The sequence below is a fragment of the Saccoglossus kowalevskii genome, chromosome 2 (assembly GCF_978046115.1).
Source record: "Saccoglossus kowalevskii chromosome 2, keSacKowa6.1, whole genome shotgun sequence".
NCBI classification, from domain to species: Eukaryota; Metazoa; Hemichordata; class Enteropneusta; family Harrimaniidae; genus Saccoglossus; species Saccoglossus kowalevskii.
The window spans coordinates 34163420-34181119 of NC_140642.1; the positions used below are offsets into that span (position 1 = coordinate 34163420).

At 36.3% G+C, this 17700-nt stretch overlaps 1 protein-coding gene across 3 annotated transcripts in view; it reads left to right on the forward strand.

The window, feature by feature from the left end:
• Positions 1–3398: 3398 nt before the first annotated feature.
• The window catches only part of LOC100328991 (fork-head box N2/3 transcription factor), a 47633-nt gene continuing 33331 nt past the window's right edge, over positions 3399–17700 (forward strand). Inside the window, exons 1-3 of one of the 3 annotated variants that reach the window (XM_085494823.1) lie at positions 3399–3876; positions 4631–4808; positions 15707–16289. In XM_085494823.1, coding sequence (XP_085350949.1) covers positions 15723–16289 — 567 coding nt within the window. In that variant the 5' untranslated portion in view covers positions 3399–3876; positions 4631–4808; positions 15707–15722. Of the gene's footprint in view, positions 3877–4630; positions 4809–15407; positions 15467–15706; positions 16290–17700 lie in introns of those variants that run through there. The other 2 variants (XM_006822089.3, XM_085494829.1) reach the window with 2 other exon arrangements.

Consider the following 17700-nt stretch of genomic DNA (forward strand, 5'->3'; position numbering starts at 1 on the left):
ATATATTATGCAAATTTATGTACGTGTCATTAACTAGTAGGGGATATAATATGTTATTTAAAAGTTCTTCTTCAAGGGTAGACGCCACTGACACATTTTCACACCTAACTATTCCTATATTTTTAGTAACTAGCTTGCGGCTATTTGAAAGTCAAAACTGCGATATGTATACATGTTTCTCAAAATTGTGTCATAGTACATGCTATGATTGACACAATAGTAAACACATAGCAGTAATAATATAGCTAATTTTGGGAACATAATTTCATTATCAGACAACTTGTTTGTAGATTCACTGCGTGAATAATAATTAACTCCTGCCGGTCGGCGAGGGCGTTGTTCACTTCTCGAGTACAACCAAGATACTAAATCTCGGGCCACTTCAAAATCAGAACAACATCAATTAAGATAATGAGGCACCGTAATAAAATAACATTTGCAGGTCTCATCGTTTGTAAATAATCTATAAATTAAAAACGCTAGATATTCTGAAATTTGAATTTGTTGACCAGGCTTATCAATGGGACACGTGCTTTGATATAAATGCACATGAACTGTTGCCATGGCAGAGAGCATATTAGCACTAATTCAACAGTCAAGGGATGGTCTAGAACATACTGTTGCAGCAAGTAACTCAATTATTAAATATTTACTAGTTTGTAAACATATTTATGGAATGGAATACTAATCTATAGTTGTATATTAGCCACGGAACACTCATTTGTGATAGAGGAACTATGGCACAGTATATTATTCCTGGCCAAAAACATACTATATTATTATACACATTTACATGGAAATGGCGGTCTGAATTGTTTGCGTTTGTCAAAGAATAAAATGCCTAATAGTCGGCCCCATTAATTATATATATGTATAATATTACACATATAATTACCAGTACATATTTGTATTCAAATTGTAGTGTGTGGTCATTATCGCCCTGCTCCGGGTGTAAGTGTGTAACCGCTTGCTTTGTGTGAATATGCAAATTCAGATTGAAACGTCACCCATCTTTCAACAGCGCAGTGTACCAATGGAAGTGAAGCATTTCTTCCATTGTAAAACTATGTCGTGGTCATCGACCAGAACGGCGAGTGGCATGTTTGTCGGGCTGTTATTGACTTAATAAGAAAAACAATCGAAAAATGGGGACACGAAAACAGTTCTCGAAGTAATTTTTATCTCGGATGTGAGTAATACCCCCAAAACTGTTCAGTTCGTTAAGTTAATTTGTGATAAATCCAAAGTAATTACAGGTAACGGCTATGTTGATGAATAACGTGCTTTATCCTTGTCACATCTTTCCGTTCTTGGCAAAACGTCATCATGGTGCAACTTACGATGATTCACGCACGATTCCGGAAGTATATTTTCTATGATTATAGGGATATTAATATTTCATATTATGCAACATGCTATTAGTCATTACATCTGGTTGTGGAGGTCCCACTTGGATGTGATTATCGATCTTCAAGTTCAATAAGATCCCGAGATTAACGTTGGGTACCCCCCCCCCCATGTGAATTCTCATTACCGCGGTAGTTTTGCATGTAGATAACTTAGTTACAAAAACATCTCCATCTCCAGTGATGGGATTTCCGGGGAATAGAACGTTACGCTATATTAGGGGGTTTACTAACCAACTAAAAATAATAATAACGACACTGTAAGGGACAGGTGAAAATGTACAGTAGTGTCGAATTTCCATAGCACTAGACAATGGGTCTTGGGAATAGCATCCGTGTTGCTATAGCAACAGCTCGTACCTATGCCCATTATCACTTGTTTTTCTTATCTCAGATGAATGGAGGTGGTTACTGGTAAGTCAGTTGGTGACCCCAATGACCTACTAGAGACGATTTAATCTTCAAAAGTGATTAATCGTTTCCGGACACACTAAAGGGTGTTGACGTACCCATAAAAGTGTATTTTACCGTCGCTGCCAGGTAAACTTTAAACCGTATGAATACAGCATGCCGTGTGATCACTGGGGTGAAAACGTGTACACAAGGTGGTAGACAAAGAAGAAAATTATCGTTTCACGTATTTTGTACCATGAGATATAAGGGTCGACCATTTGAATCATGGGGCGCGGCTAGAAAAGTGTGACCAGGGCATTTTTATTTTCGTAGTGTCTTGTCTGTACTTTTCCTATTTCCATTTTACCTAAATATGCCAATATTTTGTCCCTGCAGCACCCTTCATGCATTTTTGTTCTCTTGGTGTCTAGTTTGTATTTTTTTTTTCAACAAATCTTTCAGCCACCCCCATAATTTCAAATGGTCGATCCCTAATATGCCAATGGTTGTATTGACGCACGCTGTCACTCTATCTTTGGTGGGTTAGCGAAATATGTCACCATGTACCAACTCATACACGTCAAATTTACGTAAAAGCTATTTACGCAATGATGAGAATGCATAGAATGGGCGTTGTGAGGGGTAAGACAAATACAAATAGACCACTATACGAGCAACATCAACTTTGTATGCAATAGTACAAGCGATATCGGAGCATGGCAAGAATGAGTTGGTTGTTGTGCCCCAAAAAACAACAACCACATTTCAATACGTACTTGAAGGATATACTAGTATTTACTATGTAATGAATGGGTGGAATTTCATTTCCGATTACAAACAATGGCCCATTTATACGAAGTTCTACTTGGTGTACGCTTTTACATAGAGATAATGTGCCATCCCAAGAAAACAACTCGATGTTTATTTCTTATCACTCGCTGCAGAATACACCCTCAACAACTAGTATACCAACTATGGACTCCATACGATCGACGTAGAAACGTGTGTGCAGCTGAAATCAATGTTGTTGTAAGATGTTGCTTGTAATTTGTTTTCAGGAATTCGTGGCGAGTTAAAAGCTAAACATTGAATATATGTTACCAACGTTTTAATTGTTGACGAGTTTACCACTCAAGCGAAAAGAGTAAAAAATTATTGCAAGTGAAAATGCAGTGATTATGTAATCGACGTTGAAATACGGTCAATGAAATCGAAAACAAGACGTCTTGTTTGGTCCACGGCGAAATTTGTTATCGATACGAATTCAATGCTTCATCTGTGGCTCTCGTTGCTAGGAAACTGGAGGTTGATTATTTACAGAGACGCAGTAAGCCTGTGGCAGTTCCCATAGCAACAAACAAGATTGAAGTATGGCTGTCCGCAGCTTTCGTCATCTGCTGCACATACTTTGTGTATATTAATGTGATTCTGTTGTCACGGAGAACATAGCATGATCTACTGACATTAATAATTCATGCTCCTAAAATTAACTTTCTTTGTTTCTGTGCCAAATGATTGGATATTATTTCCGAGAGAAAGAGAACCGCGGAATCATAGCGGGATCGCGTCACAAAGCCTGGCAGGGAGTGATTTTATTGATTACAACAGCCCCGAAGAGAACCAATAAGTGTGTTTGTTTTGAAGAAAGTCGGTTTTGGCGCCAAAATTGGGGTACCTTATTTACATAACGGTAAAATGTAACGACAAATGTGATTGGTTGCTAGTACGCTATCATCGGCCGTTACATGAATAGTCAACCTCCCTAAGGATTTCCAGTAAAACATCAATTTTATTTTGTATTTCTGTATTTAATTTAATTCCTGCATTTACTATAGTGTCATTGAAGAATGTTTTCATTTTATTCCGGATATATAATATATATTTTCTGTCTCAAATATCCAAATTAGTTTGCAAGTTGCGCGTTGTAAGGGAGTAGGACAGTAACCGGATGTATAATGGCGATTCAGATGGCGTAGTTCATGTGGTTCAGGATGGGCCACCATTGTTTCCAAATTAGATAAGCGTAGGACTTTATAGCTGTGGATATCTGTGCTGTATTTGTCGGGAATAACGAAAGGTTAGTTAAAATACTGTCATTTAAATAAATGTGATAGGTTATCCTATGTGTGGCTACAATGAACGCCGAGTAACTCACTGCTTCGAAGCAGTGTCGTATTGTTTATGTTGGATTACACTAGATTGGCAGGCCATGCTTGCCACATGTCGCAATTTTAGAAGTGGGTTCCCCTATCGGGCCATACTCAGCTGTGAGTCAGATTCAAAATATGTGTTGTTGATATAAATAGCCAGGTACGACTTGAAGTCCTTTGCAAACAATTGCACTTGTCCGTCGCTCCTCGCTTTTGCGGAACTGGTACTGCTAAATTTTAAGTGAATCGAAACGCAGCGTGTATGTATTACTAATACCAGCATACGCAGATATGACGTGATGGTGGGCCTCTCTATTTCCTGTTTGCACAAATGTACACGTTTTTAAAGCTGGTACTAGTTGAGGTGGCCAACTGGACTGTCACGACACAATAGTGTTGGTAAACAAGTGTTTACTAGTTGCGCAGCAAAACGTTTGTCGTTCTCAGGATTTTGTCTGCCATTTTGAGCTTAGTTCCGTTTGTCATGAACCCGTGATCGACCGTTCCGTTTTTCGTACTGGTGCAGGCCCTTTCATCTGAATGTATTATTGTCGTATCGTTATGCTTTAACGAAAATCAAAAATGATCTATCGAGAGTAACATTGAGCTGCTTGTTTGAAACTCTGTGTCTAAACCTCGAAAGCAATTGCTCACTGATTCTTGTATGTTCATTGACTCCAGTTGCACGTGTTTTATTCAGAATTTGTGGACTGTGTGACGCTAATAACTTGTGACCAGAGCGAACAATCGTATATACGTTTGCCAGACGAGCCGACTGCCACATTTATTCCAAGTACGGGAGTACGAAGAACCGAACTTTTATAGAACTACCGACTTCACTTCCAGTTTGTTGCATTCGGTGAGTATCGTGTGTGAAATCTGGGGACAGTGTTAATAACACTTGCCTAAACTTCGCGTACTTTTTTTTTATTGTTCTCTTATTCTTCCATTTATCATGGCTCCCGTGTTTTCTGTTACATCTGCATGCCCAAATTTGGTCATTATCACTCTGTGGAAGTCTGTTAGCCTGTACAACTACAAGTAATTTTAAAGAAGGTTATCTTTGAGAGTGTTTCAGTGGTGGACTTTTACTTGCTGTGGTAAACTTCAAAGTGTACCATAGACCATGGAGCTAAAAAAAAAAGCTCCATGCATAGACCTAAAGTTGATTCTTTGTTTTTCTGGACAGAATATGTCCTTCATTTGAATCTCTATCTGTGAATAATTTTAGTAAATATAACGTGCATTTCAACATCAAGAGTGTATGAGAGTCTATTTAGTGTTCTTGGAAATAGACAAATGTTAACTTTGCAAAGTGGAACCATATTATTATAACATGTATGTAGTCTAGGAAGTTGGTGTATTTTTAGCAAGCACCAAGGGTCATTGGCCGGATGGGAGGTGTGTTTGTCATATATTACTTGGTAATATAACCTGGTTTGTCGTGTTACATGGTAATAAAGACCATATACTGGTGAATTATTTTTGTTTCTCAATCATTACCGTTAATGGTAGTACAGTTAATATTTAGTGTCGGTACAGTGACTTTTTCTTTACTGCACCTGCTTTATAATCAGTATATTTTATTGTGCGTATTTGGCCTTCTGATAAATTGGTTTATAAATGATTTGTTCATTTCTGTTTCCCCTCTTTCTACGAAACTGAAAGCAATGCAGGATGGCAAGCATCCACAGCTTGGTTCGGACCAAGTGGTGTTTAAGTTTTCTGGGTCAAACTATTCTCAAAAATTGTTTTCAATAAACTAGTTTCCATGGCAACATGTATTGTACATTATCACTAACACACTTGTTTCCTCAGTGCCACATGGCACTCTAGTGTAAATACTGTTGAACAAATTTCACCACAAAACAGTCAAAGCTAAATTTTAACTTGATTGCAGTTGAGGTACACACCATTGTCAAGGTCAAGGCTTGATGCAAATCACTATTTTCCACAAAAGACTGATAATCCTCTATCATGGTGTGCATGTGTGTGTGTGTGTATATCAGTTGGATTGTAGAACATTTATCTTCAAGTTCTATATCAAACCCCTTTCTGTAATGATCATTATCACCAAGTGTTGCCAAGATGCATGGTGAGGTGTACAAACATTTAATGGAACTTCAACAAGATAATATGGTACATTGTCGTGTATGATCAACTACACTGGAGTTTATTTTGTTAAACCTTGATTGTGTGTAGAAGTAATCACTGTTCAGAGGCGTATTAATGACTCATTTTAATTTTTTTGGAAAGTACATTTCTTTCCATTGCCCTCATCAGGGTAGGTGTAATTTTAAGTTTTTTGGGAGGTGTTAACACTGTTTTAAGGCAGATGGCAAACTTTCTGTTAGTGACCGACGATTGATGGTTAATCCTTAAAAAAAACTTCTTTCTTGTAGTGTGGTAAACTAAACTGTTAAATTTCTTTTTTGCTGGAATCTATCTGTGTGAAAAAGCCCCCCAGTCCATATAAAGACACACAAAGTCCGAATGCAACCCTCTCTTCCTATTTACCCAGCCTTTCTTTTGAGTGAATGAACATCAATGGGCTATTCTCTGCAACGGAAGTGAGCCAGGAGATTCAATGACTGTACTGTAGTAGATTGTTCAGTAAAGCTACTTTTCAATGCCCACTATAAATACCGGGTAAGCTTGGTCAAGACTGATTTTCTAGGTGCTGCGAGTGCATCGATTGACCCGTAGTAAGATAAAAACCTGTTTTTTTATCTTCAGGAACACATGTGTGTATTTAAATGTAGACAAGTAATAGGACGTAAAACGATAACATAAAAATACCTGCTCACAGACTAGTTTCTTTTATGAGTGCATCGATCTTGGTAAAGGTTCTCTTTTTTATTGTTCAGAATGGATTGCATCAGATGGTTGTTTCTTATAAATCAGTTATTCTTCTGTACTTACTAGTTATAATTATAAAAAAAAGAAAGTTTTGTGCAATACTGTGCTAAAAACCGCCAAAAATACCCATGTTTTCAAAGCTTGGTCAGGTCGTTAAGCTGTATGCCTTCTGTCTTGCCTGTGTCTGTTGTCATGACAACTGTAATCAGTGAATTGTAAGAGCCAATCATTAGCCAGAAAGGGGGTGGAGTATGCTAGCATGACTCTTGTATGGCGACTCATTGCTAGTCAAAGGATGTTTCACATTTTTTTGGTGCATTGAATGCGAGAAAGACATGTTCTCATTGTTGATTTTTTTTTTATGAATCTTCTTATTGCCAGTAGTATGATATTAGTAAAATATTTTGAAAACATTTCAACAATCGACAATTCTATTCTCTTTACAAAAGACATGCAGAAATAAAACTATTTGAGATAATTAAACTGTCACTGTGACACAAAGCTAGTCTACTGCATGATGGGAACTGGTCCCCTTTCCAGTAGTCATTGTATCATATTCAGCTCACCTGTAAATAAATTACAGTTCTTGCACCTAGACCTAAAAACTTAATTAACTGAAACTAGGTCAGGTGTGTTGCTTGCAATAAAAAAATCAAACATCTAATTTACAGTATTAGGAGTGATTAGTAACTTTCAACTTGTGATAATTTTTGCCTTTATTTGATTATCATTCAAAAAAAAAATAGCTTGCAAAGTGATTGAAATGTGTGCCTGAAAAAAAAAGCTGGCCTATTTGTTTAGGACATGCAAAATGAGAAAAAAAAATGGCCATCAATCAGCCGTCTTTCAGACTGCTGTCTATAATTTTTATCTTTTCACCTTTTAAGATGATGATTGTTGATTCATTATAACCTTATGTTTCATATGGATGCCTTTTTAAAAAAAAATCAAACTTGAATTTGTTTTGTGTTTGTGCAAGAAATATTATTTTTGCAGTTACTGATAAATATTGGCACATTTTCATAGTACATCATTATTTGCATACCTGTATAATGATCTACATATGAAGAGAAATCTTGTGGTGATAGCGAGGTGGAGAGGCACTCGAGGCCCTCCTTGCCGTTCTCCAGAAATACTCTAAACCTGCCAAACTATTTTCAATAGCTTTGAATAGTTGTATGGATTATTTATCAATACAAATTTCATGGTGTTTTATAGCGTGGATATCCCATTTGGTTTTTTTTTTTTTTAGTACATATATGTATATGAATAATTTATTTGTGTCATAGTTTTGAATAAAAAATCTAAACATCAGAGCATGGTTTAACATTTTGTATTCGTTCTCTCAGCGATGCATATCGACCGAGATATAAACCGGGATGATCGTGTCTTTTTCTTATTAGACCAGTCATGTGTAAATGTATACTGAAAATTGCTCTTTTGATTTTGTCAATAAGCCACTAGTGACTGCTGCCACACTGCTCAGCACTCCAACTTGGATATTACTTTCATTAAAATCAATAAACAGGGTAATTGTGGTATTACAGTATTACACGGCAACTCTTGACAATTACATATCCATTGGAGAAAAAAAAAGTATCCCCAGGAAATAAGTGATTCTCATTTGTTCTGCTCAGAGGAGTATGTTTGTTGGTTGTGTGTGTACGTATGTGCTCTGAGACAAACAAGGTTATAGTGGTTTTTTGTCACAGCTGCGTCAGGCTGCATCAGTGGCTATTGAAATGTTTGGTTGTCATGGGAATGGATACACAAAAGTGTCAGCTTGTTGAGTCGACTTTGTATTGACTGACAGTTGAATGGGATCCATTAAAAATATTACAGAGATCAGAACAAGAGTCAATGTAATCGCTATTGTCTTACTGAAGAGACTGATTGTTTATCTTGTTAATTTTGTTTCAGCTGTGAAACTATAGTTAGACTGAAGGTAAATAAGCCTTGGGGAGGAGGAGATGGTATATTTGATGTAAATTAATAAAAGCATGACAGTATGTTTATATTTAGTAAAATGCAAACACTGGTGAAAAATGTTTCACATATTTCTAAATATCACATTCCATATCTTGTACTTGAAGCTTATTTTCATGGCTAAACAGAAACCTATACATCAGTAATTAAATATTGTAATAGTGTTAGTTATGGAACTGATATGGCACGGCCAACACATTCCCTGATAGTGTATCATATTTTTTGTTTGCAGACATTCGTACAAAACATCTTTCCAACTGATCTCTCTTTTATGCAATAAAGTCAACTTTACATTGGAACACAAAGGGTTAAAAAAAATGTTCAATGAATTAAAAATTAATAGCTTTCTTTAATAACATAGTGGACTGAAAAAGATTGATATTTTCGTTAACTCCTCAAACTAAGCATGTTTTTTTTTTACTATTACCGGTATATCCGTTTGCTATTTGTTGTAATCCTTATTTTTTTACTTTGTTTCAACACATTGTTCCGCAAAAAAAGAGAAAGTGATATCAGAACAGTAAAAATTTTTTACTAGTTAAAATAGTACTTTGGAAGTATCTTTTGCTTGGTGACAAATTTTAGTAAATTGTTGTTATTGTGAGTCACTTATGATCAGCTGAAAATTGGTAAATTTTCACATTTTCAGTGATGGTTGTGTGCAAGTATTCTTTTTGAATTTTGTAGGTTTACCATAATATTCCAGTTTGTTACTTTTGTTTGTAATTTGCATGTCTTCTTTTATTAGGTGTACAGGTTGCTGGTAGTTGTTGAAAGAGGGGGATATTTGAGGGGGGGGGGGTTTCAATGGATCTCTAAAAATATACCAAGCTATTGACAAGTTGTTAGTATTGCTGGTCCGTACGTAACCTTGGCATGTCAGTCATTCGTACTCGCGGTAGGGTCAGCCTTAAATTATACATTGAATGAATTAACGTGATGTGCACGATGCGTAAGAGGATGATAAATTCTTGACTGTTTGATGGAATATGTAGCTTGTGTGTGTGTACTGTGTGTGTGTGTGTACTGTGTCTCAATTTTTACACAGCGTTGGTGATATTTTCAAATCAGTCTATTACACATTTATGAATGTCCTTGTAAACGTTAAATCAAGCATTCAAAGCCAACTTTTGATGAGTGAACAGTAGGAACAACTTAAATGCATTTTATGTTGTCAGTGCACACAGCTGTTGTATAGAGTAGGCAGTACATCTGCTGGAGTCTTCTTTTGTATCGACAGTATTCACTGGTCTTCTCAATGGACTAGTAGGGGCTATTATTTGAAAGATCTGAACCAGTGATGAGTAAAAAAAAAATCCACTGAAAGTGTATTTACTTTTCACGGAAACAAAAACGGATGGTTTCTCAATTCGTGTAAGAAAATGGCTGAGCAACCAGGTAAAATGGGAGCCAGATATTGTTTATGTTTGTGATGATAGCTATGAAATGGATATAGATCGCCCTAGTATGCAAGTGTACTGAGTGAAGAGAATGAAAGTTGATTGGCTAGAGTTTCCCACTGAATGTGTGTTCATTTTAGACGTAGATGAATCTGTCAAGTGAAATTTACTACTGATTGATTCTAATGAAAGTGATAAATTTATTATTTCTCTTGGGATTACGAGTGAATTGATGCTTATTTTATGTCAAGGGACTGTGTGTGGAGGCATAAAAGTCTGTAGCGTTAACACACACAAAAAAAGAAGAAAAATGATGGTTCACTGCTCTGTGAGAATGTTGTACATAGCAGTGGTGTCTGTCTGCGTTTTGGAAGCACACTACTGATAGCTGATTAGAATTCAATCACACCGAGAGAGAGGCTTACTATTAGAGGTGAAAAAATAACGATTGTCTCATCATCCCGATAATGCGTCATTCCAACTTATTGTGAATTCACGTTGTGATTCGACGGCTAAGACTGATCAATAAACTCCTCGTCTATTTACTCCTTCTTTGCTGTTTCTTAGTAGACTAATTTTGACGAGATTATTTCTGCCGGGAAGGTATGGAATTGTGGGCTGATAATAATGATATTAATAGAATACAGGACAAAGAGTGTCAGGGCGGATCATGCACAGCACAGTGGGAGCATGTGTGTTTGGCAGTTGCTATGCGTAACCAAGCCCAACACCCAATTAGAAAGCTGCATGCTGGTAATTTGTGTACATATGTGTCCCTGGGCAATTAAGCGTATGGTAATAGCATTTGGTGTCAGTTTGATGTTTATTTGTTCACTGACTGTGGATAAAAAAGGTTGTTTTCTCCAGTCAAGGAGTAGTCAGATACACATTCAGGTGATACTGATCCACCAGTGATGTTTATGTACATTTCCCGCCATTCTGAATTCAAACGTATTTCACTTTAAATGATGACACAATTTTTGAGAAAAGTAAATCAGGTATGTAATGTAATTACAAGTTTGTCGTATTTTTCAATTGTAATGGATTGATAGTGCCTTTTGTAGTTATGTTATTGAGTTATTTTAGAGGATTTTCAGGTACTTTGTTTGGCAGGAAGTAACGCATTCTACTGTAATTTGTATCTGGCATGAAATTACTTCTTATCTTGCCATCTATCAATGCTTTTAGTAGCGAACTTTAAAACTATCATGTTTTTTTTTTTTTTTTTCTTTCTCTTCTGATCACTGTCAGGCACCTAGATATTTTGTGAGTCTGTGTTGGGATACGCAATCAGCAAAACAACCTTTCTTATTGCAATCTAAAAAAGTGAATTTAATTTTTAAATTTCAAGTGACATTCAATTAAATTTGGTCAAACCCATGGGGAAATTTTCATGTTTTCTTGATTGCTCGCAGAGCAGTGTGACGAAGTATTCTCACTGTCATATGTCACTATTTTTATCATCTCAACATTTACTGATCGTTTCATACATTTTGCTTATAAATTATTCACTTGAGTGAGAAATTAAAAATGCAGCATTGCCATCAGCTCGAAAAAAAAAAATTTTTTTAAAAAACAAAAACAGACAATTGCAGAATATATAGAGATATGTGAAGTGTTCTTTTGTGGAGCTTGTCTTAGCTACGGAACTAAAAATCTGATGGTCAAAGTCCAAGGGCCGTGCGTTATTTTCTACACAATGTTAATTTTGAGTTTCTCCATAACTTAATCGGCACACTGTATCCGTGCTCCTGGCAGGGCCTCCTTATTTGTCACATAAGCTTATCTCTCCGATTGGTAGGCATTCCTAATACTAGTTAAGAAGTTAAAGTAGGTAGTCAATGTCATTAATTGTAATTACAATTTTATCATTGGGGAATCGCCCTGACGGTTTTTGCAATAGTAATTCAACATGATTTATAGCAAAAAAATAAAGTTTTTCCACTTTTCTTCAGCATGTAATTAATTTCAATTTTTTTCTACCAATCATGATTACAAAAATTCAAAATGTGCTTGTTGTCGTAACTTGCAACGCCTAACTAGCAAACAGTAAAACCTGGTTTCTCCGAAAAATAAAAACTGATGTTTTCCGTTGCCATGGTGACCGTCTGCTAGCATTCTTCTGTTGCAGAGTTTAAAACAGTTTGTGTAATTATGTAAAAAAGTTGAACATTGGTCTGTATGGTCAACATTAGCTGGGAGTTGCACAGCTGCTCTGTCACACAGACCATTGGAAGTGTGACACCCCCCCCTATTTTTTTATGTTTAATATTTAACCTTCAGTGAAGCTAAAGCTATTTGCATAGTTATAGGTTAGTTGGTTCAGTTGTTGTTTTATATTTGCCAACATGTACCATTACATCCACTTTTAAATATCAATCTTGTAAGTATTAATTTGATTGTTCCCATTGTTCTATATTAGGGCTGCCTGTATGCATAACACTGTAGAAAACTAGTTGGAGTAGTTACCTTGAAAACAGGTCTTCAGGATGAAAATATTTCGGGATACAAATGCCACGTGCCAAGAGTCAATATGGCAGGGGGCGTTGTGTATGTTGATGACGCTGGCCTCTGAACGTATCAAGTTAGATACTAAAGCGGTGAATATCAACTCACCTGAACTTAATAACAATAGTCAATATACAGACTGTTTGTTCCTTTGTGTAGTGGAATCATTTAAAAAAGATGTCTTTGTTGTAGTTCTGGTTATCAGTTCAGATCACAACTGTGGATTTGAATCTATTGTGTACAAAAAGGGATATTAACGTTTTTTGAAGAATGATTATTTCTGAATTCTAATAAAGTGTTGTAATAAAGGTTAATTAAATTTCTGATAACTGTGTTTAGTTGGAGGAGAATGTGTTTGTCAAGTCAATGATAGTTTCATTGAGAATTACATTTCCTCAGCTTCCTGTTTGCAATTGGAATCATAATAATAACTACAGAGCTTAATGGCCCTGTAATTACCTAGTAAAAAAAATATGTCAGGAGCCACATGCATGTCAACAAATTTGACATAAATTTTCTACTTTCTAAAATATTTAATGAATTTTCCCATTTATTTTGACGCATTCTTTTAACCCTTGTGTAAATTTCATTATTTGTGATTAGAAATGGGTAGCAGAGCACTCTGGCAATGTATCGTGGGGGAAAAGAAAACTGTTTAACATGTAAAATGGCTGCCTGGTTTTTAAAAAACTGAGTGGAATCTAAAAATGTTTAGAATTTGTCGAAGTAGAAAGAAATGAGTGAAAAAATAATGTATGGATTTACCGACACACTTTGGATCCAAATGGTAATATAATAATGTTAGTTTGGATAATGTAATGAGCTGAAATAATCCAACACGGTGAATCGCAATCTTCAGTCACTATGGAGATCCTCAGACACAAGAAAAGGTTTAACAAATTCAATAATTGACATGATTCTAATGAAAAAAAAATTAGGTAGATGATTTTATTTTTTGCTTAAAAGGTTTTTTATGTTAGAATTAAATAAAAACAATCATCTCGGATGTGGTTGTAGATGTCAACGCAAAATGTCAGTCTGTCCCCCAAATGTGACACATTTTACGTGAAATGACTCTCCCATGATAACTTATTTTAAATAATTTTAGGTAGGATTTTTTTTCGAAATTCTGCAAATCTGTTCTTAAAAGATAGTGTGTAGTTTATGTTAAATTGTAGATCCATCATTAGACAACTTTTTCTTTGTTCTTTGGATCATAGAAGCCTGCCTAATACATTGTCCAGCTTGGTGCTTTCAGTTTGTTCACTCTAGCAGACTTAGTGACCTTGTGGTCATAGCATTGAAATGGTGCTGATTTTAGGCTGGTCCTTTGTTCTAGTATGTGCAACCAGAAACCAAAGTACGCATGTTTGTTTGATTTGTATACTTGCAAGTATGCGTGACTGCACTTAAGTCGGTCTTCCCCATCCAATTGTGGCTACCTGGATTGAGTTCCAAATGTCTAGAAATACAATCGTTTGTTGAGAGCTTTTTCTTCTTCATTTTCTTGTCACGCCACAATCTCGTCTGTTAAAAAAAAAAAAAAAAACCTCCATTTTCTCTTCTTTTTTGTCTACTGGTCGGTAGCCATTTTGGCTGGCTTTGTAGTCTGTGCTTTATCTTTTGTTATCATGATCCACCATTGCTGTGACATGAGCAGGGCAATATGGTGATTTGTAGCTATGGTAACAGCTTCAACCATTGATGCTACATCACTTGATGCCATGGCAACCAGAAGCTGTTGGCCAGTAGGCTTGTGAGTAGGCTGGCATCTGCGGTTTGATGCAGTTGGAAACATTAGTATAATGAGACGACTTGTTCAACACTCGCAATCTTGTTACGAAAGTCCAATTGGTTTTCAAAGGAAAAAAGACATTGTCAAGCCTGTTTCAGTTGAAAGTCTGGAGCTAAATTTTTCTTAGAGTCTTGGTTGTCATAGAGACACACACTTATGTATGTGGAAACTCAGTATGGTACGTATCGATTGATGTTATTGAATTTGTGTTTTCCTTATAAAGAACATGTATCATGCTACAATTGCAGATAATCAGGCTCTCTCAGTCGTTGATATTTTGCACGCTCGTAACATTTTGAAAGTTGTTTTGTCTGAAAGCAGATTCGACAGTCTGCGACATTTACAGTATATTTTTTTTGAACATGGCAAGTTGGCCACAGTATTTCCTTCATTCCTAGTTGCTTGGTCGTGACGTGATATCTTTTTACTGTCTCTGACTTTTGCCCTGTTATTTATGGTACTGCACTTCTCTAAATTATAGGGGTTGCATGTAATTTGCATTTCACTGTATTTACCCCGTAGACATTCATTCTGACATGTGTACTTTTAAGGCTTTACATTTTTTACTTGTCAGTCCACATTCTGTCAGTATTTTTTGTGAGTATTTTTGTAAAAATAAAATTCACTGGTCTTTAATTTTTTAACCGCAGTAAAATTCTCCATCATAGTAGTTTGGCATGTTTGAACATGCCATTCTTTTTGTTCACACAAAATAAAAGGAAAATATTCACAGATGTTTACATTCAAAAAATTGCTCTCTTATCTATTTTTAATATAATTTCAAACATTTGCCCTGGGTACTGTTTTTACCTTTGTTCTCATTTGGATTTTGGATGCATGCCAACCAATAGAATTTGAGTACAAGGTAGGATAGATTTCAAAATAGCTCTTATCCATCACTATCGCATCTCTTTTGTTTAAGATACAGTATGTTGCTCGACCATGGTGTGGATTTATTTGTATTACATGGTTAGGCAATTGTATTTTGCTGTCTGCTATTTAGTTGTTTGTCCAATTTGAATTTTTATTTACACATTTTTTGAAAGATGACCCTTGTGTAAAAAAATATAAAATACTTGTTTATGTTGCTTATGTACAGCTTATGTGGTGGGTGGTTCCATTCATTGTTTTTTTTTACTGGTACCAGTGTTACACCAATGTGGCACAGAATGAATTTTCTCACTTGTTTAATTTCATATTCTATCATAGGTGGTGAGAGGTAACCATGCCTCCGAATCGAAAACCTGGAAGCGTGTCTGCGTTACGTCGAGTTAGTCAAGGATTGAGTCACAGCTTCCCGAGTGCTACGTTGTCGCGTGCATTAGGACAAGTGGATAGGAAAATGGATTTGAGCAGTAGTTGCTTTGCTGCCATCAGGATGGAAAAGGGTGCAATTGACGATGAGGAACTGACGAGTTTGAGTTGGTTACACAGTTCAGACCTGTTAAAAAATATGAATGGAACTGATTTGGAAAACGATCCACTCTCAAAGGAGAATGATGTGAACGGTCTCTCAGACAGGTCAGGGAATTTAAACTTGGCACACCCACCAAACGCACCATACGATGCCAAGCAACAGCTCAACAGCAAACCACCATTCTCTTTTAGTTGCCTTATTTTCATGGCGGTTGAGGACTCTCCCAATAAACGTCTTCCAGTCAAGGACATTTACCAGTGGATTTTAGATCATTTCCCGTACTTCCAGAACGCCCCGACAGGGTGGAAAAACTCAGTACGACACAACTTATCTCTCAATAAATGCTTCAAGAAAGTGGAAAAAGAAAAAGGCCAGGTAAGGTCATAAAGTGATTGCCCCTCAGTGTATTGTGTGTGGCACTCAATAGCTTTGGCTTCTCTTTTATGTTGTCCGAACATTACTGAAAACAGTTATAACAATAGCCATGCCTGTGTAGAATGGGCGGAAGGTGTGTTTTACCTGAAGCTCTCACACAATGGAAAAGGTACAGTAACATCTTGTGAAGTTGTTGTTATGACCATGTACATTGTATGGAGTGATTTTGTCTGTACATTTGCTATCATTGAGTATGTTTAGTATGTTTAGGAGGTTGACAATGGCCCCTAAATATGCCGATTGATGACAAGAGATTATAACTTGATTATAGTGCTCGTTTCTGTATAAGCCTTGCCCCATGAATTGCAATAATAGCCCATCAGAGGTGTAAATGAACCCTGTTACTACCAAAGCGCTACTTGAATCAACAATTTAAAACTCTCAAGAATTTAACAACCATAAAAACCATGACGGAAAATCTCTGGAAATATACAAGCTACACTTTATAAAGAGCCTTCTTTCATGCTTCATTTTTCTGTCCGATATATCATCATTGTTACGAGGAAAGGCTTATCTTGGGATTTAAAAAAAAATGTTGTCAGCGGGGCAACAATGACTTGTCAACTTGAGGACTGTAGTGGAGAAGTCACATGCTACACATCATACGGATTTATCTTTTTTTAATGGGGTTTTGGCCACATAAATTATTTGCCAACCACAAAAGGGTGACTACACGTCAGCCGACCCTTGATATGTACGGCTGGAATACAATGGATTATTGGCTCCACTTGTATGATTGATGCGTGTTAACATGCTGTAATGGTAGAATTTAATGTACCGCCATCTTCCTACCACCAACCACAGCATGGTTTGTGTTAGGTTTCTCCATAAACAGATTGTATGAAATGTGAATATAATTTTTGTATGCATTAACGCAGTTTGCCACCTTTTATTTTTTTTAGCCATGCGATTTTATGTCGCCTCATTCAGTGTACCCCATGAATAGATGACACGCATCATTTCATTTTGGCAATTGTTGGTTTGGCTTTTACCACCAGACAAAAGAAGACTTGAAAGTTTTAATTTTATCGATGTGTGCATTAAAGATTGTATACAATTGGATGAGTTTGGCTCGCTATTTTTTGACAATAATTTGATATAAGCATTCATTGTAGTGGAAGGATTACACGATGTACGAGTTATTATAGTAGCGTGAAGCCAAACAATGTTGTTGTTAAAGAAAGTATAGATTACTTGCAAATCACCTTCTGCTTGTTCCTCTTTCTTCATTTGATTTTGATCCTGTCAAATTGCTTGTCTGTTTCCTGATCACATCGTGTACATAAACTATGCAGGTGTTACTTGGAGTAGACGTTTTTTCTCTTTCTTCTATAAATGCTACTCAAGGAAG